Below are 22,183 nucleotides of genomic sequence, written 5' to 3'. Positions count from 1 at the left end.
AGTAGTCTCAGCACAGAGGGGACAGGAAATGCCTGCAGTGTTCTAGAAACTGCATCTCCTGTAGCTCTCAGAGATACAGAGGCCGCTGTTCTTGAGTAGCCATGACTGTGGATCTGCTTTAAAAGGAAGGCCCAGGCTTGTGGCCTCATCCTGCCTTTAAGCCCTTGGTTATGCTGAGCAGCAGTCTCAAAACAGGAAGGAACCTTACACAGGGAAGAGTCCCCGCTCCATGCCTCCCCCTCCTCACAGAAGCCCCTGCCTGTCCCAATGTCTGTGCTGGCTTAGAAATTGATTTCCCAGAGCAGAAGGCCCTCATTAGCCACACCACAAAGGTTAGGGGCATGGCTGTCACCTCTAATTTGCCCAAATCCAATGACAGCCTCAGGGGATTAGCCAATTCCATATGCAAGGTGAGATCTTGAGGTGCCTTGCCCTCCTGGAAGCTATGTCTGACTCAAGTGCAGCCAAGGGGGCGCAGCACTGCCCCAGGGGGCTGCTGGGCTGAGCTCTTTGTACACAGTACAGCGTGACCCTCTGCCGCTGCCCACCTGCCTTGCTGCTTAAACCTACAACTTCATCCCACACACTCCGGACTGAACAGCCTTTGGGAGTGTGGGTGAAGTGAGCGGATCTGGGCTCCCACCCTGCCTGATTCCAATCCACTCTGGGGATAAAAGTGCTGGCTCTGCTATACACTGCTCCCTCCCTGGACAGCCTGTCCATGCCAGGGCAAGGGTGACGTTGCAGAAGGTCCCCAGCTGATTCCTCACTCCTCCCAGGAGCATGGCAGAGACGAGGGCCCATCAGAGCCAGGCAGGCAGCTAGCCCATCCTCTTGCCAGTCTCTGAACACAGACATCCTGGGTCTGAGGCTCCTCTGGATGGAAAACTGTGACAGTGAGACTTGGAGGGATAGAGACAGAGTATACAGACTGGGGCACACCCGCGAGCCCAGCTCTTAGGCAGCTAAGGCAGGAGGATTTTGAGAAGTCACAGTCAGATCCAGATTTCTTTATCCTCATTAATTTATTCCAGGGGATGGGGTCAGTTGGAGGTCAGAGGACAACTGGCGGGAGCGGGTTCTCTTCTAACTCAGACTGGCAGGTTTGTGGCAAGCACCTTTAATCCACTGAGCCATCTTACCAGCCTCAAGGAGACCATTTTCAAAGCCATGAGAGAGGTAAAAGTTCAAGTCGGGAGGAAACAAAGGCTCATGTCACCTGTCAGCCAAGGAGCGCAGAACACACAGGCTCCCTCATTTTGTGTGTGTCCGCCAGAAGCCAGAGCCTACACAAACCAGTTTACCCCCTTTCCCTCAGGGGCTTCCTCCTAAGGGCTTCCTGATCCTCCAAAGAGCCCATTGCTAAGTTGCGGCTTTCCCTGCACTGTCGGGGAGGCCTGGCCTACCCCAAGCCTACTCCTGTGCCTGCTTAAATGGTGTTAATTTGTAAATCCCTCCTCTTCCAGGAAGCCCTCTCTGACCTCTCCCCAAACACTGTCTCTCCCACACTGTCACACTCTACCCTGCTCTGTATGTCCTGTTCTCTCTCAGGGAGCAGTTCTTAACATCCCTCCTCCTACTACCCAGAGCTCCTCATTTGTGGTTAGGGGACCAGAGGGTTTTCACACCGGCGACCACATCTTTATTGATCTGTGAATTTGTCTTCATTAGCTGGTGCCTCCTATCTGTCTGTGAGCCCGAAGGAGAGAAAATTAAAATCGATGTTCATGAATAAGCCAGCACTTGGACCCCTCCGAGCCCTGGATCTGACTTGTCATTCAGCACTGTGCTTCCCTGTTGCCTCTTCCCACCTGGGGTCATCCTCAGAGCCTCTAGGGGCAGCCTTGAAGAGTGTCAGGAAAGGAAAGTACCTAGATCCTGTGCCTGTCCCTGACTACACACTAGGACAGGTTGGAAGCATACCATGACTCCTGTCACCTGGTCCCAAGGAAAGACAGGTAGACATGGAGCCTCTTCTGACTGCCAGTGGACCCATTCCTGGAAGGACAGGTTCCCCTAGCTTTGGGCCATCCTCAGTTCTGGCTGGAGCTCTGAGGACAAACCAGAGGATGAGGCCACTGCTCTCTTCTCCTACCCTCAAGAGCAGAACACTCCCCTCAGAGCTATTTATCCCAGTCTGTGGCAACTTTCCACCCTCTACCCCAGTGCCTGCCCAGGCTGAGGTTATCTGAGTGTCCCTCCAGGAAGACAGATGAGAGGTGCCTGGCTGGGGCTCTGCCATCACCTGTTCTGCTGGCCTGGTGAACTACCTATCCCCATACTGACCTCACTGCCCTGCACGGCTCAGAGTGCAGTTAGCAAGTGACTTTATCTAGGGCTAGGCAGGCTTGGAAGGAGATGGATTTGGGTCATAAGGTGGCCTTCCCTTGGGTAGCTCCAGGCAGGGAGAGGAGGCCAAAGCAGGAAAAACAGGAAGTGGAGGCAGCCAGGTGGGTGGGCTCCCTCTGCTCCTGGTGCAGAGGACTCTGGGAAGTAGAAACAAATTGAAGAGATTCCTGGGCATTATGTTGAACTCTGGTTTTTGAAAATCTTATCAGCTTGTGTAGTGTTTGGTCTTTTCCCCTGCTGAATCTCATCTTGCTGGACAGTTTTCCGTCTTTCTCTCTTCCCTCCTTCCTGTCCATTTCACAGATGAGACAAATTGAGGTCTAGGGTATGATATTTGCCCAGAGGTATCCAAAGCAGAACCAGGGTTCAAACCAAAACAGTGGGCATGCGTGAGACAGCCTCTCTGATGCAGGGCCCATGTGGAGAAAGGAATGAGTCAGCTGACTGGGGAGGAGAGTTTAAAGTCATTAGGTGAGACAGGAGCATGCCATGTATACTCTGGTGAGAGAGCAAGGACCTCAGCCAAAGATGGACATGAATGCCAGCCCAGCCTCTAACCATGCTCTAAGTGCATCAGACACTCTCCTCAGCCTGTGAACCACGGCTGGAGCCACCACACTCCGTTAGAAGAGTCAGCCCCGCCCAGTGATGTAGGCTGGGCCCAGAGCAAAGAAACAAGCCCCATGCTAGAGGACATGAGCCCATGATGCATGTCCTTGTTCTTCGTTGAATGCTCACAGCCACTACAGAGGGAGCCATCATTCACCCATGGCTCCGCCGAGCATAGATAGGTAAAGAAAACAGCCTAAGGGTGCACAACTGGAAAATGACACAAACCCAAGCCTGTGCTTCAGGGTCACCTTATCACATGACCCCCACCTGCTGCCACCTGAACGGGGACATACACACACACACACACACACACACACACACCCATACACCTATTCCTGACTATGAGGGCTAAGCCATCTTGGCAGAGCCAACCACATCTGTGCTGTGCTGGTCTGGCGGCCCAGGAGGATTCATTGGGGGTTCCTTTGCCCTCCCCAAGGCCTAACTGTCTTTCCTTTACGTTAAAAATATTTTTTGTTGTTTTTAGTATGCAAAATTTCCCACCATCTGCTGCTTCTTGGCAGGATGTTGGAAAATATCTCCCTACTTCCCTAACTCCCATAGCTTCAGGAGACTTTGGGCTCCTTGGAGCAGAGCAGCCACTGCTCTCCAGGGTCTCCCAAGCTCACAGCCTGCCCCCATCTTTGCACTGGGCAGGTGGATGTAGCATGGCTCCCGGTGGGAAGATGGTTTCCTGACTTTTCAATCAGGCAGGGATATCAGCAGCTTGTCCACTACTGAGCTGACCTCACACTAAGTCTACATAAGTAACTGCTGGGTATTGACCAAAACTCTTGGTCATGAATCTTGAAGAGGTGACTAGGGTCATGGAGAGAGGTCGTGGCTAAGCAGAGCCTGGAGACAGGTCCCCAGAGCCTAGCCTTTCATCCCTGTCCCAAGCCATCCCAGCTAGGTCAGCAGCAGCCACATGTGTCCTGTGAGGCATTCAAGGGAGATTTTCCAAAAAGGAAGAGTTCCTACCCCACCCCCAACCAGCCTCATGTACCAAAACTCAAGAGTTTCCATGGTGACAGTCAAATTGCAAATCCATCCAAGAATGAACTAGAGAGGGAAAAAAACCAGCTCAGCCCCAGAGAAACAGGCCAGGCAGCTCTAAGCTACCCAGCCACTGCTGAGGTCGAGGGTCCAGCACGATGGGAAAATCCCTGGGAAGATCAGGCCCTCCAACAAGTGGACCAGGAAGTCAGGCAGCCGGCTGTAAGGAAACCTAGAGGGGAGGCTCCCACTCCTGCCTCGTGGTGGAGCCCTATAAGTCTGGGTAAGAATACCTCTTCTCCTGCAGGCTCTCAGATCCGAGACTCCCAGGGTTCTCCTACCTCTGTCAAAAAGCCAAAGTGTAGGCCAAAAACAAGCAACAAGTGCTCACTCCCAGACGCTGCCTCCAGGCTAGCAACTTGCAGAGGGTGGAAGAGCAGAGGCCAAAGGTTTGTGAGCCTAAACGCTTCATTTAGACCCTAGAAGATTTCTAGTCCTGGTCACCGTTCAGAGGGAAAGCAACATTGGTGGCAGATTACCCCAGATTACAGGGTCAGAGCAAAGAAAAGGCTGCCTCCGAGACCACTGCAAGCAGCTTCTGCAACTTGGTGACACATTTGCAAGGCCCACGTGACATGAAGCCTCTGTCTTTTCCCCAGTGACTGGAAGTGGCCACCTGCTAGCCAACACTGCCTTCTTTTGCTTTACAAGAGCAGATTGGACATGGGATTTGAGTCTTCAGCACATAAACCTGATGGCTATGGCCGAACCCCAACTTAAATCCCCAGGCATGAGGCTGGGCAGATGGTTCTGACAGCAGTGTGTTTGCTGCACAAGCCTGAGGACCTGGGCTCTCTCCCTGGCACCCACATAGAAAACTGACACAGTGATACACACCGGTAAACCTCGCCCTGGGAGTGGGGAGACAGGCAGGTCCGGGGCTTGCTGGTCCGATAGTCTTGCTGAGCTGATAATCTCCTGGCCACCGAGTCTCAGAAAAGATGTAGTGATAGAGCGATACACCCAACACCAACCTCAGGCTTCTGTGTATGCACAGCACATGCATGCACATATATGCGCACACAGGACACCCAAGCCTGGCCCAGCTTACAACTGTGGGTACAAAGAGGCCAGGCAAGGGACAGTGTGTCTGAAAGAAAGGAGTATTCCTCAGCTGATCCCTGCTTTGTGATCCTGTTGTGAAATTGTCACCAGAGGCAGTCCTCCTTTTCCGTGGCTGAACCTTTGGGCTCTGTCAAAGGATGCAACTCAAGTGACAGTAGCTGGAGGAAGCTTTCCAGGATTCGTCTCTGATTTCTTTTAACCTTTGTGCATTGCATGCATCCTTGGCCACCAGGTGATATGGTGCTCACCCCTCACTCCAGGGCTGTGCTGGTTTGGAAAGACTACAATTCTCCATCAACCCTGTCTACACTCGGAACATGTACAACAGATGACAGAATGCAGGGGTTTACACCATACCCAACTCCTGGGACATCTGATCCCACTGGCCCTGCCCCTTGGCATTTGTTCAATAGCATTAAGAGATGCAGGTGTCACTGAGCATCTTAGAGCCAAGCCTAGTTCCTAATTGCCTAAGTCCCCAGATCAGCCACAAGGGAGATGGAACATTCCAGGTCAGGAAGCATTGATAGATCACCTCCATCCCTGCCAGAGAGATGGAGAGACGAAGGTGGAGGTTAGTCACCAGCTCCTCACAGGGACCGTCCTACCCCCATTAGCATTAGCTAGCTGCCATCCTGTGTTCCTGTGTTGTCCCAGTGGGGAGGGGGGGAGAATGGGGAGAATGGAAAGGAACTTGCTCCAGGTGTCTTAACAGGCAGCCCCACTTCCTGCCCACCACCTCCCGCCTCCTGTGTCTGAGGACCCAAGGGGTTAGTGTTTAGTCAGCCCAACAATGAGTCAAAAACGACGTAAGTGTTTGTAACAGTGATGTCTGTAGGGTCTGGTCTCCGTGGATTCACATTCAGCCCAGACCTGTAAAGGAACTAAAAAAGCAAGTCGGGTTCTTACCTACAATTCTCATGAACCAGGAAGGGCACATGAACCCAGCCCTATCCCTCCTCTTCTTGGTTCTGTGTCATCAACGGCCAAATCTGGAGTCTTGCCAGTGGCAAGAGGGAGACCAAGAACAGAAGAGGGGAAGAGGCTGAAGCAGAGGAAGGAAAGCCAGGGGCAGGCACAGTCATCACTCAGGAACACTTAGTACACACAGGCCTTCCCTTGGTGAACAGGAGTGTGGGTGTGGTCCTCTAGATGATGGGAGCCTTTCAAGGGATCTGTGTCAGCTGGGACACCCTGACGGTGCAGAGGAGACTGTCACAGTCATCCTGGTGGGAGGCAGGACGGTCTTGGAGGGAGGAAGGGTGTCTAGTGCTCACAGTAAGGAGGCAGCAGACGCAACCACGATTGAAGGGGCCTAGTGAGGTAACCCAACCAGTGGGTGCTTGCCTAGCACGCACAAAGACCTGGATATGAGCCCCAGCATCACAAAACTAGGCAGGATGTGGGCTGGAGAGATGGCTTTGTGTTAAGCCTGCATAGTGCTCTTGTAGAGGACCCAAGACCACCTCAGGTGGCTCACGATGTCCCATAACTCCAGCTTCAGGGGGATCCAATGCTTCTGGCCTTTATGGGTACCTGCACTCACGCACATATACCCATAATGATGTGCACGCACACATGCAGATGCACACGCACATGCACGCATGTGTACACACACGCACATGCACGCATGTGTACACACACACACATAATAAAAATAAATCTTCAAACAGAAATCTAGGCATACTCAAATTCCCAACATGCAAGTAGTAGAAGCAGGTGGATTAAAAACTCACTCATCCTTGGCTACACAGCTATTCGAGGCCATCCTGTCTTAAAAAAATTTTTTTTAAAAAAATCCATTTTGGTGGTAAAACTAACAGGGCATGTCAAGGCGGCACTAAATCATTATCAGACCTTCACGAAGCACCTGCCATGTACTGGCTACTTGGCTTTGAAGAGCCCAGAGCCAAGGCTCTGAAGGTTGAGAGGTTTAGCCAACTCCGACTTGGGCTTCTTGTTTTTGTGACCTGAGTCCCTCAGTCAAAAGATGGCATAAAGCTAAGACACAAAGACTTTCTAGAAGGTTCTGGATCCAGGATACCAGGTAGAAAACCCATTTCTCCCCCTCTATACCTACAATCCATTTCCCTAGGTGACCAGCACTTCCTCTGGTGGTGCCTCACGTCAGGAGACAGAACACAGCTCCTGAAGGAGCCTGGAGCTGGGCTGGACCCTGGTCATCAGCCTTGATAGAGAATTCTGCTCTCCTCTTCCCCCAGTGGGACCTCGGGCTCCCAAGCTGGGAGGAGGAAGATGCGCTTGCTGGGAGCCTAGGAAGACCTCACCCACCACCCCCACCACCCCAAAAACCACACTTTACATTTGAAAGGAAAGCCAGTGCCCTGTGGTACATCAAGTCAGTCACCTCTCAGAGAGCTGGCTCCCTTTGACCCCACATCTACTTATTATCTTTGTTATAACTCAGTTACACGCTATGTAAATTAATCAAGAGAGTCAGAAAAGAGGCCAGAGCTGTTTCATTAAAATCAAGATTTCATAAAAGTCTTGAAGGAGCAACTTGCCTTTTTTTTTTTTTAATCTATTGAATTAGGCGTGGGCAAGCCAACTGCAAAAAAGCAGAAGGAGGATATGAAAAACTCTAGTGAGAGTCTGCTCTCAGCTCTATTTCCCGGGGTCTTTCGTCTCCACTGATAAGAACATGAACCAGAGTCACAGGCCATGGTACAGTCTGGGCCACATGGGCCCTTCTCAGAGAAGCACCCGGGCCCGCCTCAGAAGGTTGGCACACGGATGTACATCCCTGCTTAAAATTAAAATAGAACATTTGAAGGATGAATATATCCTGTATTATGACGCCCACGGGCGATGAACCAGCCAAATATGGTGTTGAGTGCAGAAAAGAGGGTGTTCACTGAGAAGCTCCCTCTGAGCCCTCGCTCCTTGCAGTTCATGACACCCCACTGTGCATGGCTGAGGAAGATGCAGGCTGCCTCCCTACTGGGCTCCTGATGAGAGTTAAGTGGTTGGGAACCTCAGCTAGTCTTGCAGTGTCAGGAGTCCACCCTCCTCACTGACTGCCCTGGGCACAAGCCCCAGACTCCTGCCTGGGAGACGGGGAAGGACTATTCCCTACTGTCCTGAAGCTTTTGAGACTTCAGTGTCTTCTCCATGAAACCATGGCCTGGGTGTTCAGTGCGGCCAGACGGAGGCCTCAGAATGTCCGTGCCTTCATCAAAGTTGGTCACCCATTCATTCCTACCAAGCAAAAGGGATCCAGCCCACAAGGAGGCCATGAGGCGTGAAGATGGCTGGCCTTCCCTGGTGGTGCTGGACATGTGTGGTTCCATCCTCCTTAGCTGGTAGGAAGGAGCCCCTGGCTTCCATAGCTTCTCATGCCCCAGACAAAAGGGCTAACTGAAATGCTAGGTCACTTGGTGGTGGCAGGAAGAAGGCAAGGCCTGCCCTGCCCCCACTCTGTCCGAGCAGGAGAAAATAATCATGACCTCCTCTGCTCTGCTCTGTCTGTTCCAGTGGTTTCTAGTGACAGTGACAGTGACTCAGATCTCAGCTCCTCCAGCCTGGAGGACAGACCTATGCCCTCTGGGATCAAGGGCACAAAATATGACAAGCCTAGAGGGGACTCAGGTAAGTGTGGAGAAATCTGCTATTTGTTTTTAGACCCTGAGGTGCTGAGTGGCATTTGGTTTCTCTGGTGGCAGCTTCTCGAGTCCAGGCTCCTCTGTATGTGAGGGATAAGGCGGGGCTAGCATGGCGCTCTCCCTTTGTACACTCTCCCTGAAGCACCCTGGTCAGCATTGCTCAGTTCACATTGTAAGCAACAAAGAGATACAGAAATTAAGTCCAGTTCCCTGAGCCACTGTCCTTCTGCCATACAACTGCCGTGAGGACCCTGGCATATGTCATTGCCTCCTGACTGGCACTGCCTCCTCAATACGAATGAGGTGGAGCAGACCATTTTGTGACTCTTGACATAGGTTAACCTGGGCCATGAGTAAGGAGCAGAGAGAAGGAAAATGGAAGGTTTTTTTTTTCATCTCTTTAAACACAAGGATAGTCTTCTGAGAAAAGCACCAGCTTCCTTTATGTCCTCCTGGGTCAGAACTAGGACCTTCAAAGGAAGTTTCGGGGAGGCTGATATTAGTGTGTAAAGAGTGAGTCCTACAGTATCTGCCCTAAACTGGAATGAAATTCCTTGAAGTACTGCCCCAGAGCTAAGATCATGACTGGAATCCTTGTTGGGAATAAAAGTTTGGGCTAAGCCAAGAATGCCAAATGCCTGGCACGCATACTATACCCCATCTCTCTATCCCGTGCCGTGGCAGACATTACTAGTTGCTTATGATGCTCTTTCCCACAGAATCCTGATGCGCCTTCACAATCCTCCTTAATAGTTTCCCAAGTGGTAAAAACTAGTCCTGGACTTGGCACCAGGATCCCCAAGAGGCTCCATTAGCAAAATGTATAAGTTGCCCATCAGCCCAGTTTCAGGACAAGCTTCCTCCTCCTCGTCCTCCTCCATGCTCGATCCAGTGCCCTCCCCTCCATACCAACTCTCAGCTGGGTAGGACCATCTTGAATAGGTGTTAGGTTTGATGGTGCCATGCTCACACATATATGCCTTAGGATCTCCTCCCTCCAGTTGCTGCTTCCTTTTAGAGGCCATGGCGTGTGTGTAAAGGTCATGGAACAACTTATGGGAGTCAGTTCTCTCCTTCCACCACGTGGACCTGGGGAGCAAACCTGGAGTATCAGGCTTGTTGGCAAGCACCATTTTTAATCCACTGAGCCATTTCCCCAGCCACCTTATGCTTTCCTAGAAGCCGCACAGCATTCTTCTATTTCCCATCCCCCTCAGGGTCTCACCCCTCCCCTCCACTCATCTCCCTCAGGGTCTGATCCCTCCCCCTTCATCACTTAAACACAAAACCACAAATACACACGTATAGGATTTAAGAGTCGTTAGTAGTTAAAGGTGGCATCTTAATACTGTCTCTCCCTCTTGCCGAGTTACCAGACACATAATTCCTCCTCCTCCTCCTCACCCCTCACTCTGTGAAGATAGGAAAAGCTACTAATTGCCAATTCTCTAATCAGTACTTTGTTAGTTAGGGAAGAGCCCATTCTGTTGCTCTAGTGTGTCTTGGGTCAATCAGCAGAGAGTAGAGGTCTGGCTACAACAGGCAGGCGTGTGGGTGGGGGCAGCTAGGCAGACAATCCATGCTCACCACCCACAATTCCAGAAAAGACTTGGCCAGCCTTTTGCTAGACTGAGCTTAGTACATCTCCATCCCCATTCACATATGGTCTCCTTGCAGGTGGCAGCATGGAGTCACCCAGGATGGGGCCTGCCCGACCGCCCAGCCATCTTTCTGGCAGCCAGAGCAGCCTGGGCAGTGAGACGGGGGCAGGTGCTACAGATCCACAGGGAGGCACCCTACCCCGGCCTGAGCCCAGGGTATCCGGTGAGTACTGCCTTGGCTCTGTTTGACCAGCAGCAGCTTCATCCCCTCCTCCCTCCCCTAGTGGCCGTGACATTTTCAGTCCTTCATGTTTACTGAGCTCCATGCCAGGCAGTGGGGAACAAAGGTCAGACAGACCCATCTTGGCAAGCTTTGACCAGAGGGACTCAGAATGGTGCCGTCTCTGCTCCTGGGTCACTTGTTCGTCTTCCCTTGCTCCTAACAGCTGCAGGCAGGTGTCGCTGGGCCCAGCCTGGGCTGGAAATAGTGGAGTTGGGTCTGTCTTTATCCTCCAGAACCCTGCTCCACAGCCAAACAAGCCAATGCCAGCCTGAATCCTGGGAGGGAGATTGGGGCGGGGAAGGCGTCCACCTTGGTGTTCCAGTGGGATAGGTGTAGCAATGCTCTTACCCTGTCTGGTGCTCACTGGCCCAGCACGGGAGCATCATGACATGGGGTGTTTCTTGTTTGCAAACAGAAAAGGCACGAACTCCTTTAAAGACCAGCCCCAGCTAGTCCAGGCAACTCTGGCCAGAGGCCCACAGATACATACATAAAACAACATCTGATGTGCCCCTCAAGCAGCTTGTGTATACCCCATTAGCCATCCCACTCCCCGTTCCACAGGGAAGGAGAAACAGTAGTCAGGTCTGGGGAGTGGACCTTTACAGCCTCAGGATGCATTCTAGTCCCAGCCCTGACACTCTCGGCAGTTAAACCTGTGCACTGCTAGAGGGTAAATAGTTAGACATAGGCCGTGAGACTGCTGCAGTCTGCTCTCACTAAAGTATTCCTCACAGCGTGGCACGAGCCGTCTGCCCTGTCCAGTAACAATAGTGGGGTTATGTAGCACCAGAGAATGGGCAAAGAGGGAGTGTTTCTTCCTGGGTCCAAGGCTCCTCCTGGCATATGAGGTCCCTGTGTTGAAGACACTTCATTTGGACAGACAAACGGAAGCACAGGGGGGCAGAGAACAAGCTTCTGAACACACAGCACAGTGGAACAGTGCTGGCTGGTATCCAAGCTCTCTCTGCCCCAGGCTAGCCCTGGACCCTCCCCGTTCTCAGGCAGCCCTGGGTGCAGGAAGACCCTGTCTTGTCACATCTCATTCCAAAGCTGGGCTGTTACTGGGGAAGAAGTCACCTCCACTCACTACTCAGTGGTCTTTTTCTCTTTCTCCCAAAGGCAAAAGGCATACCTGGGCAACTACCCATTACTGAGGTGGCCGGCTGACCTCCCTGGGCTGAGGCACACTCTCTGGAGGAAGATTCAGAGAGAGACAACAGGGCCGGCCTACCGGAGCCCCTCTCTGAAGGTTCTTGAGGGCTCACAAGCTCCCTGATACCTTGACCTGCAACTCAACAAGCCAGTGTTTGGGGACCGAGCGTGCTTGCCCCCACCCTGTAGTGCCTTCTCTACTATCTCACTCAGCACCCCACCTTTTATTTATTGCCCCTCCCCCATCCCAGTCACATCTCGATTTGCTCGGGCCTTGGGTTGGGTTGGAAAGGCCTTCCTCTATGCACTGAAGTTTGGGTGGGACACACAGGGCTTTCTTTGTACTAATGATGCGCACTCTAACCCTCAGTGTGACCCTGCGGAGCTGAGCAACCCCACCCCACACCCCCACACCCCCCTCCCCCCACCACATTCCCAGTGTAAACCTGGAGCACCAGGCTGTCCCTATTCCTCCAACCGGCGGCGGAGGCCAGAGCAAGGTCCTATTTGCCCCGAGGCTGGTCCAGGAGCTGAGTTAAATCCAGCTTTGAGGTTTCCCCGAAGCCCCTATTGGCCTCTGGGTTTTTGTTCTACCCTGAAACACAGCTCCCCCTCAGACATTAAAATGCTTTTTGTTCTTCAGTGGAAAACAAAGCTCCCACCCTGCCTCATGCTCGCTGGCCCAGCCTGGGAGTTTCAAATTCTAAAGCCAGAGCAAGCGTGAAAAATATTCAAAATACAGATGCTTCTGGAAAACCCCTCCCTGGGGTGGGGGTGAGGAAGTGTCCTATGCCCTTCCTTCCCTGAGTCCAGTTCCATCCTTCCCCACCACCATCCCTCCCATTATTATTATTAATAATGGCCACCACCATTATTAGCCTTTTGCCTGTTGCTGCTGGCAGAAGACAAACTTCACTATTTCCCTGAGATGTGTAGCCATCAGCACTAACATAATAAACATAAGAATTTTCACCAAGCCTCTCTCATCCAAAGACCACAATCCCCACATTCTGACCTGTGTTGGGATAGCAGTGGATGGATTAAAATATGTAGCACTGATTCACTGAAACCCTAAAGCCTGAGTAAGAGAAACCAGCTAGATCAGCGTCTCAATGCACCTCCCAGCCCTAACCCTAAATCAAGCCCATCTATACAAAAGAGCTAATCAAAACAGGTCCTAAATAGACACCAACTTCTGGCTACACGTGATAGACTGGGCACAGGAGTCATTTTCTTCTGTCCCACACAATGCAACATGAAGGAATGAGAGTGCATTAAACTACGAAGACAAAGGGGTGGAAGGCGGCGAGAGCTATTTGGAAAACTAAATAGATGGGACAGGAAGATGCTTTCATCCTCAGCCTCCCTGGAGAATGAGCCCTGGCCTCATCCCTTCATGATCTTCTCCAACCTACCCCATAGACTCCTGACCCACATGGCCTGGTCACTGTCCTTCCCTCACCCTGGTGTCTTAGGGTTTCTATTCCTGCACAAAACCAAGAAGCAAGATGAGGAAGAAAGGATTATTCAGCTCACACTTCCACATTGCTGTTCATCACCAAAGGAAGTCAGGACTGGAACTCAAGCAGGTCAGGAAGCAGGAGCTGATGCAGAGGCCATGGAGAGATGTTTCTTACTGGCTTGCTTCCTCTGGCTTGCTCAGCTTGCTTTCTTATAGAATCCAGGATCACCAGCCCAGGGATGGTACCACCCATAATGGGCTGGGTCCTTCCCCCTTGATCACTAATTGAGAAAATGCCTTACAGCTGGATCTCATGGAGGCATTTCCTCAGGGGAAGCTCCTTTCTCTGTGATAACTCCAGCTTGTGTCAAGTTGTCACACAAAACCAGACAGTACACCTGGTAACAGGTTCAACTGCTAGCCAGAGTTGAACTAGAGATGTAGTTTAGAGAGCTGAGCACAGCCAGAGGCTGGGTAAGGTCCCTTGCTAAAACCTACAATGGTCAAAAAACAGCCTTTGCCTGACAGCCAGGCCTACTCTCCCCCATCCCTCGCACAAAGCAAGACACTTGAGTTTCTATGGTGAACCGATGATGGATCCTGGCATTAAGGAATCCTCAGACAGGGTTGGGGATTTAGCTCAGCGGTAGAGCACTTGTCTAGCAAGCGCAAGGCTCTGGGTTCGGTCCCCAGCTCCAAAAAAAAAAAAAAAGAAAGAAAGAAAGAAAGGAATCCTCAGACAGCAAGTCTCTACTCATTCTCAGTTGGGGAGAACCCAGCCTGTAGGCCCCATGCAGCAGAGAGCAGCCAGCCAACCTTGGTCTTCACATGTTGGGAACAGGCAAAGGCACCCAAAGTCTGCTAAAAACAAAACCCCAGAGCATCCAGTTCATAGGAGAAAGAACCTCTGAAGATCAGACTGCAAGAAACAAGAAAAGGCAGGAGGAGCCCAGAGGTGGGGCACTAGCATGAGTGTATCCCTCGTGCTACCGAAAATGGAAAATTCATGGCCACAATGATATGTTTTACAAAAGTTAATGTTCTTCAACGGTAAAAATATAGTAGCAGAGGGACTGGGAAGAGGATTCGGTCACTGCTGTGCCACAAGAACAGGGACCCCAGTTTGGTCTCCAGAACCCATGTGAAATAGCTGAGCACAGTGGCAATGAAACCCCAGTGCAGGGGAGGCAGAGACAGGCACATCCCTAAAGCTCGCTAGCGCCTGCCAGCCCCTGCCAGCCCAGCCTGCTTACCAAATCCCAGGCCAAATGAGAGACCCTAGCTCAAAAATCAAAATGAACACACAAGAAGCAATACTCCTGAAATTGGCTTCTGTGTGATAAGGTAAATTTTGGAATGTAAAACGGGGAATGGAAGATGAGGGGGAGATAGTCTCCCAGGAAACAAAACAAAAAACAAAAGTATAAGAGTCCTGGGGATGGAGCCCAGCTGCTAGAAACCTAGGTCTGTCCCTAGCACTGAATCAAACTAGTCATGATTGTGTGTGTGTGTGTGTGTGTGTGTGTGTGTGTGTGTAACCCCACCCCCTGGGAAGTAGAGGCAGGAGGATGTTTGAGCTCAACCTTAGCTACGTACCAAGTACAAGACCAGCCTGGGCTACATGAGACTTTGTCTCACAGTGGGGGCATGGTAGGAATAAAGGGAGCTAACAGAAAACTCCAGCAAGATAGAAGGTCCAACTTCCAGCTAAGGGAACGTTCAAACCTAAAAGTTCAAAGGGGTTGAGAGGACCCTCAGCATGCGGGGCTGGAAGGATGGCTCCACAATTCAGAATGCTGTGGCTTTTACGGAGGACCAGAGTTTGGTTCCCAGCACCCTAGTCTGGCAGCTCGAAACCTTCAGCTCCAGGGAACTGATGCCCTCTTCCGGCTACTGTGAACACCCTCATGCAATGAGGCATACACGCATAAATAAAAGTAAATCAAAGAAAGAAAAACCATAGAGGAGAGAAAATACTCAAGGAGTCTGAGCATTTCCTCCTAGCTGGCTGCAGAAGTTGGTGGCCTGGAGCCCTGGCTACCTCTGCACAGCAGGGTGTCTGCAGAGGAGCCCTGCAGTTCAAAAAACCAGAAGGAGTGTTCTCATCATTGGGAGATGGTGAGGGGACCGGAGCAATCGCCCAGCACCTCCTGCTCTTCCAGAAGATCTGGTTCCGTTCCCAGCACCCATGTCAGGTGGTTCACAACAGCCTGTAACTCCAGTTCCAGGAGATCCAGCCCCACAGTGCTTCACATGCACACTTCACACACACACACACAAACTCCCCCAGACTTCCCCAGCTTGAAAGAGTGAGGGTTGGAGAGAGGACTCCATCATTTAAAAGCACTGGCTGCGCTTACTGAGGACCTGAGTTCAGTTCCCAGTGCCCCTATCTGTAACTCCAGTTCCAGGAGATCCAATGTCCTCTCCTGGCTTCTGAGGGCACTGCATATTACATGGGGCACAGATAACAGGCAAAACACCCATTTACATAAAGTTTAAAAAAAAAAGGGTTTTTGACAGGGTTTCACTATGTAACTCTGGCTGTCCTGGAACTCTCTGTAGACCAGGCTGGCCTCAAACTCACAGAGGTCTGCCTGCCTCTGCCTCCCAAGCGCTGGGATTAAAGGTGTGTGCCACCACATCCAGCCTTAAAGAAAAAAAATGTAAAAGAAAAATGGTAAAGGGTGAAAGGTAGACATATTTAAACTGACTTAAACATTGCACAGTGTAACCGATGTTGAAATATCACATGCTATACCACAAGTACATATTAATTCTCATATTTTCTGTATCTGTTAAAAGATAAATTGTAAAAGTCAAATGGGTATGACTGTGGCTCAGTGACAGAGCAGCCGCATAACACACACGAGGCCCTGGGTTTAATCGCCAGCACGGCCCGATCAGCTAATTTATAAATGTGGTTGGGATTTCTCTCACTGCTGTGACCAAAAATACCAACAGGAACTAACTTGATGGAAGGAAGGAAAGATGGTTTCCAGAGATTTCAGTCTACAATATCAGGAAGGTATGCTGGCAGTGTGGAACCAGGAACCCAGTTGTAACATTCAGGAACATGGAACAGACACACACACACACACACAGAGGGGGGGGGGGGGAATTGTGAAACATTTAAAAATTTAAAGCCAGAACTCAAAGAAGAAGCCATGTTATGAATGCTGAGAGAACTGGTTTCTGATCTAGACATATCTGGCCAACATCTGCCAAGTGTGAGGGAGAACGAAGGTATTTTCAGGCATGGGTGTCCTCAAGCTTTTTCACCTTCTATGCACTCTTAGCTCCTGCAGGATGCACTCCAACCAGAAAAGAGGATGCAGGAGAGAGGCAGGAAATCCCTAGGGTCATCACGGAGCCATGTGGTTTCACTGGATTGGAACATGAAGGCAGGCGTATGAAACACGCACAAATGTGGAGGGGGTTGTCCATGTGTGCTAAAGTATGACATACACATGTAAACTGGAAAATCCAAAATTAAAGCTAGTACACACAAAGGAGCTAAAAGTCCCCAAGGTTGCCACAGCCCTTGGGACAGACGAGGATTGCCATTTATTCAGCAAGCATCACAGGATACTCGAAACCCTGGACTCTTTGAGTATGTCTGAGGGATGGGGCACAGGCCACAGCACACATGAGGAGGTCAGAGGACAATTCTGTGGAGTCTGTTGTACTTTTATAAGTTCAGAAGTTCAAACTCAAGCCATCACTTTCATGGCAAGGGCTTCACCCACTCAGCCATCTTGCTGGCCCCTAGAGTCTTTGAGGAAAAGCATCCACACCAAATACCTAATAAATTCAGGGAGGGTGGCTGGCAGCAGTGAGGCCCTCTCAGACTATAGCAGGGGCTGAGGTACTGTAGCCTCCTCTGAGGACCTCCAAACTTAGTGCCTTCAACTCAAGACTGCTTAGCGCAGGTGCAGAAGCAGCCTGCGTTCACAGACTGTTACACTAATTATGCCAGTCTCACAAAGACAGATGGTGTCTTAGTTAGGGTTTTACTGCTGTGAACAGACACCATGACCAAGGCAACTCTTATAAGGACATTTAACCTGCCTTACAGGTTCAGAGGTTCAGTCCATTACCATCTGGGTGGAGGTATGGTAGCATCCAGGCAGGCATGGTGCAGGAAGAGCTGAGTTTCCCCTCTTCATCCAAAGGCTGGCCGCTAGGAGATTGGCTTCTCAGGCAGCTAGAAGGAAGGTCTTAAAGCCCACCATGACACTGACATAGCTCCTCACAGGCTGCACCTACTCCATCAAGGCCACACCTCCTAATAGTGTCACTTCCTGGGCCAAGCACTTTCAAACCACCACAGATGCTATGCATATTCTCCCATTGGGTTCTTAGATTTTATAAAGCCACATAAAAGCCATGTGTGTATGTGGTAATGCAAGAAGTGGTATTGTCTAAGCCAGGGGTTCTCAACCTATGGGTCACAACCTCTTCGGAGGGTCAAATGACCCTTTCATAGGGGTCACCTAAGATATGATGCCTAAGGGGTCACATATCAGATATTCACATTACAATCCATATCAGTAGCAAAATGGCAGTTATGAAACAGCAACAAAAATAATTTTATAGTTGAAGGTCAGCTAACATGGGGAACTGTATTCAAGAGTCGCAGCAGTGGGAAGGTTAAGAACTGCTGGTCTAAGGGAACAGAAGAGATTAATGGGAAAGGAGGGGCAAGAAAGAGATGAAGAAGGGAAGGTGAGTATGTTCCAAGACAAGAGGATTGACAGCTGAGACACCATTGCCAGAGGACCTGAGTTCAATTCCCAGTACCTATGTCAAGGTGCTCATAGGGGCTGTAACTCCAGCTCCGGGAGGGCTCAGCCTCCTACAACACCTGGATTCACATGTGCATACCTACACGTGCAAATTAAAAATAAAAACACACACTTGGAAGAAAAATTTTCACCTTAGGACACATCAACTTTGGATAGGTTTCTAGGAACAGAACCCATCGTAGATTTGTGAGTTTCTGCAACTAGACCGTAGCCTGTAGGCGGCTGTCCCCCCAGCCCCACCCTAAGATATAGGGTTCTTCCCATGCCTCTAAGGACCAAAGCCCTCCCAGCCCCATTACAGCAAACATGTCCCATGAGAACCCAGGCCTGGGGCCCCCAGCACCCTAATCCCAGTAGCTCCTAAAACAAACTACGAATGTGCTTCCTGCAGACCGCTGAAACGGAATCCAGACCCTACAAGGTCAGGGCCTGCTCCTACACCCAGAGTTCTCTAACCTTCTATAGAACCAATAAAACATTTCTTTGTAGAATGTGTTCAGGGTCCCAAGCGACCAAACTTTTCATGGTGTTCATGGTTTTCATGGGTTCAGGTTCCAAAGCACCAAACTTTTCATGGTGGTGAGTGGAGAGTGATCTATAATGTCTGTCAATATCTGGAAGCACAGAAGCGTCTCAGACAGCAGGCAGCCTAGTAGTCTCGGAAAGATGAAGCAGGTACCATGCTCATGAACTTGGGACACCTAGTTTCCAATCTCAGCTCCACTATGTAGCACCTGAGTTCAGAGTTGATCTCTGCGCCTCAGTTTTCTCATCTATAAAATGGGGAGATTTCCTTCATAGGACATCTATGGGCACTCAAAGCATAAGAGACCCTGTGAATTCCTACCAGCATGTCAGTTCCAGCAAGCATGATGCCAGCCTCAGTCATTCAGACACCATTTGGGTACAATGCATAGTGTTGCAGCACAAGAGATGTCCCACTCTGCCCTTTGGAACAGAGAGGCTCGCAGCACTGGTCTGTCCATCGGCCGCTTGCCAGGCAGCTGCTGGGGCCAGGGGGAGTCAGAGGTTGGGGCTCAACAGACTGTTCCAACTGGGAGCCCTCCACACCATCTCTGGGTTAGAGGCTGTCAGCAGAACTCTTTCCCTGGCTACCCACTCCTCACAGGGCACCAAAGACAAAGTATGATTCCCCCAAAATCCAACGTGGGGGACCCATGAGTTTAGGGGTGTACTTACCAGACGTAGGCCATCCCAAAGCATTTCTGCCTAGCTACAGAGATGGAGTCCCGCCTTCAGCAACTCTTCAGCCCCCACTGGGGCCTCCTGCGATCTCGCAGTCATGGACATTGAGGGCCGAACCACATACAGCCAGCTGGGAGGTGCATGAGGGAATGGATAGAATCTCAGGTGAGGCTCCAATGGCCCATGACCCTCCCTACTCCTAGAGTCAACAGGTCCCACCTGTAGGGTCCCCTGCAAGTAGTCACAGCTGACCTGATGAAGATATTCACTGGTGTGCTCCCCCACGGGCTGGGGGAGGAGCTGAGGACATGATTTTCACACTCCCAGGGCTGGAAGACCTCCCTGTTGGGAACCTCACTTTGAAGCTCACTGAGCCCCTGAAGAGTCTACCTACCTAGGGCTGGCAGCTCTAGCTTCATAAGAGACCTGACAGAGGAGATGAGACCAAGCCAGCAGAGAAAGCGTACCTTCCTCAGAGGCTCCGGAGGGTACCTGGCTTCAGCTAGCCCCTCAGTATCCAGTAGAGTTCCCTCAGACACGCTTGGCACATTTGAGCCATTTCCATCCCCCCAATAAGGGGGATGTCCTTCCCTAATTGCAAACACACACACACACACACACACACACACACACACACACACACACACACACACACATCGTATCTACAGGTTCTCGGAGCCTATGCTATCTGTGTCTGCCCCTCACGTGAATTGCTGCTGAATTCTGGCCGAGTGCAAGGTGCACCCAGCTGAAGCTACAGTGCTTGGAGCAATGGAAGCCAGCGTCAAGGACTCCAGGCAGCACCCTCCCTTGCTCCCTCTCCTCACCCTGCCTCCTCCCAGGCTGCGCTTTGTTTGCTGACAACAAACAGCTCTCAATTCCACAGAGCCAAGGCCAGAGAGACATGGAGCATTTTGCTTTGAGGGGAAGATAATAACTATTACAGCCACCATTTGTTGAGTCGGACACCTGCTACCAGCTACAGGGAGCCATCACCCGCTTAGGAGAACTAGAGAACTCTCACTGTTCCCATTGTACAGAGGAGGAAAGCCGAGACCTCAGGAGAGCCTGCTGATGCACACAGGGTGAACGGATGCCCAAGACTATGCTGTGCGACTGAGGCTGCAGTGGGGACCTGGGGTTAGCAAAAACAAATCCAGATTCTGAGAGTGGAGGAGGCGGTACAGAACAGCCTGGCCACATAGGCAACACATATGGAAACTTCTAGGTGGAAGGGGAGAAAGTCAGCCCCTCGCCCCGTTGGAGAATTCCCTACTGCTGGTGTGATAAATAAAGCCCAGTCCCTACACACATTACACCCACCTGCTGGAAATTGCCCGATGCCCGTGGCCCAGTATGGCTGAGAGTGCCAGGCACTAACACCCTTCTTTGTTCATTGGGCTGGACCTAGTGAAGCAGCCCTTCTTCCCCTTCATATCGGGGTTTAGTGCAGGGTGGGTTTGACTTAGAGGGCTTCTGGGAGCTTCTCTCAATCAAGCATCTCCTCCAGGCATTCAAAGCCTCAAATCTGAGCATTCACCCACAGCCCCGAGATATGACCAGGATACAGGGGTGACCCTTGAACTCCAAGAGGGCACAGCTCCACAGACCCCAGCTCACCTCACAAGTCCCCACAGGTACCTCATTCCCATGATCTCATGATCTCTCTCTCTCTCTCTCTCTCTCTCTCTCTCTCTCTCTCTCTGTGTGTGTGTGTGGGTGGTGGTGGTGGTGGTGGTGGTGGTGGTGGTGGTGGTGGTGTTAAATTTTACATAGACCTTGCCATTTTAACCATCTCAGGAACCCGGGTCAGTGGCACCGTTTACAATGCTGCATAAACACCATTATGACTCATTGTCGAACCTTTGCATCACCCAGAACTGGAGCTCTGTACCCTGTAAGCAACACAGGTCCCTGCTGCCAACCACCATCTACTGTCTCTGGCTTCTGACTACAGTAGGTGGCCCACTTAAGTGGACCCATGTAATACACATCCACTCTGCTGACTTTACTCTCGATAGTGCCTTCAAGATCCTTCAGGTTGTGGCCTGTGTCACTTCAGATCTCGGATGTCAGCTGAGTGATATTCCACTGCGAGGTGCCAGCCCCCTCATCTCCCTATGGGAATTGGCTCATGTCCATCTTTTAGCTATCAGGAATACGCTGCTAGAACCACAGGGCTCCGAGTATGCGTCCAAGCCCCACCCCCACCCTGCTTCAATGCTTTTGTGATGGTGGTGCTGGCTGTGGTCTAGCTCATTCCCTGGCACAGAAATCCTGGAAACAGAATTGCATACTTCCTAATTCCAAGTGGGAAAAGCCAGGGCACAATCGCATTCAGAGAGAGCAAATCACAAAAATAACCCTCAGGAGAGTCTTTGCTTCCCTCTGACATGCACAGGCCAGGCCTGCCTGCAGCGGACAGGCAGGGTGGGTTCTTCCTCACGGGTTTGCCTCTGGTGTCCCTCATATACTTATCTGGCTCAAAGATGAGCACGCTGGAGGCTTTTGGGGGGTCCCAGGAGCTGGCCTGAGGATCAGTGTCACCTCACCGGAACAGTTACATGCAGCTTGTGGTCCTTTTAGACTCAGCTAGGAAGGTTTCAGACACAAGCATTCAGGCTGGTGCTTCTGCAGATTTTCCAGCAGAAACTGGGCATCCAGCTTCCACTTCCGCCTTGCATCTGACTACGAGGGGGTGGGGGGTGGGGGTGGGGGAGGGGCGTTGTTGGAGAGATGGCTCAGTGGTTAAGAGCACTGGGTGCTCTCCCACAGGACCTGGATTCAATTCCCAGCACCCACATGGCAGCTCACAAGCGTCTGTAACTCCTGTTCCAGGGGATGCAACACCCTCACACAGACACACATGCGGTCCAAACACCAATGTACTTAAAAAATTAATTAAAAAATCTCGACACACAAACATGAGGCCAAGGTTTCAAGCGTACAGCAAATAGCACCTG

General features: G+C 51.1%; 1 protein-coding gene and 1 long non-coding RNA gene across 11 annotated transcripts in view; one reads left to right on the top strand and one right to left on the bottom strand.

The window, feature by feature from the left end:
• The window catches only part of Rph3al (rabphilin 3A-like (without C2 domains)), a 143,304-nt gene extending 130,584 nt beyond the window's left edge, over positions 1–12,720 (top strand). For 8 of the 10 annotated variants that reach the window (XM_039085148.2, XM_008767942.4, XM_063268370.1 and 5 more), the window contains 3 exons: positions 8,578–8,691; positions 10,383–10,529; positions 11,712–12,720. In XM_039085148.2, the coding sequence (XP_038941076.1) occupies positions 8,578–8,691; positions 10,383–10,529; positions 11,712–11,746 (296 nt within the window). In that variant the 3' untranslated portion in view covers positions 11,747–12,720. Of the gene's footprint in view, positions 1–8,577; positions 8,692–10,382; positions 10,530–11,711 lie in introns of those variants that run through there. The other 2 variants (NM_133591.2, XR_010055126.1) reach the window with 2 other exon arrangements.
• The window catches only part of LOC102549294 (uncharacterized), a 54,572-nt gene extending 32,663 nt beyond the window's left edge, over positions 1–21,909 (bottom strand). The window contains exon 1 of the long non-coding RNA XR_010055681.1: positions 19,215–21,909. This is a non-coding gene — a long non-coding RNA (uncharacterized LOC102549294). The remainder of the gene's footprint in view (positions 1–19,214) is intronic.
• Positions 21,910–22,183: the final 274 nt, after the last annotated feature.

Source organism: Rattus norvegicus, chromosome 10 (assembly GCF_036323735.1).
Source record: "Rattus norvegicus strain BN/NHsdMcwi chromosome 10, GRCr8, whole genome shotgun sequence".
Lineage (NCBI taxonomy): Eukaryota > Metazoa > Chordata > Mammalia > Rodentia > Muridae > Rattus > Rattus norvegicus.
The sequence above is the reverse complement of the archived record's forward strand: the minus strand, read 5'-3'. Positions and strand labels throughout refer to the sequence as shown.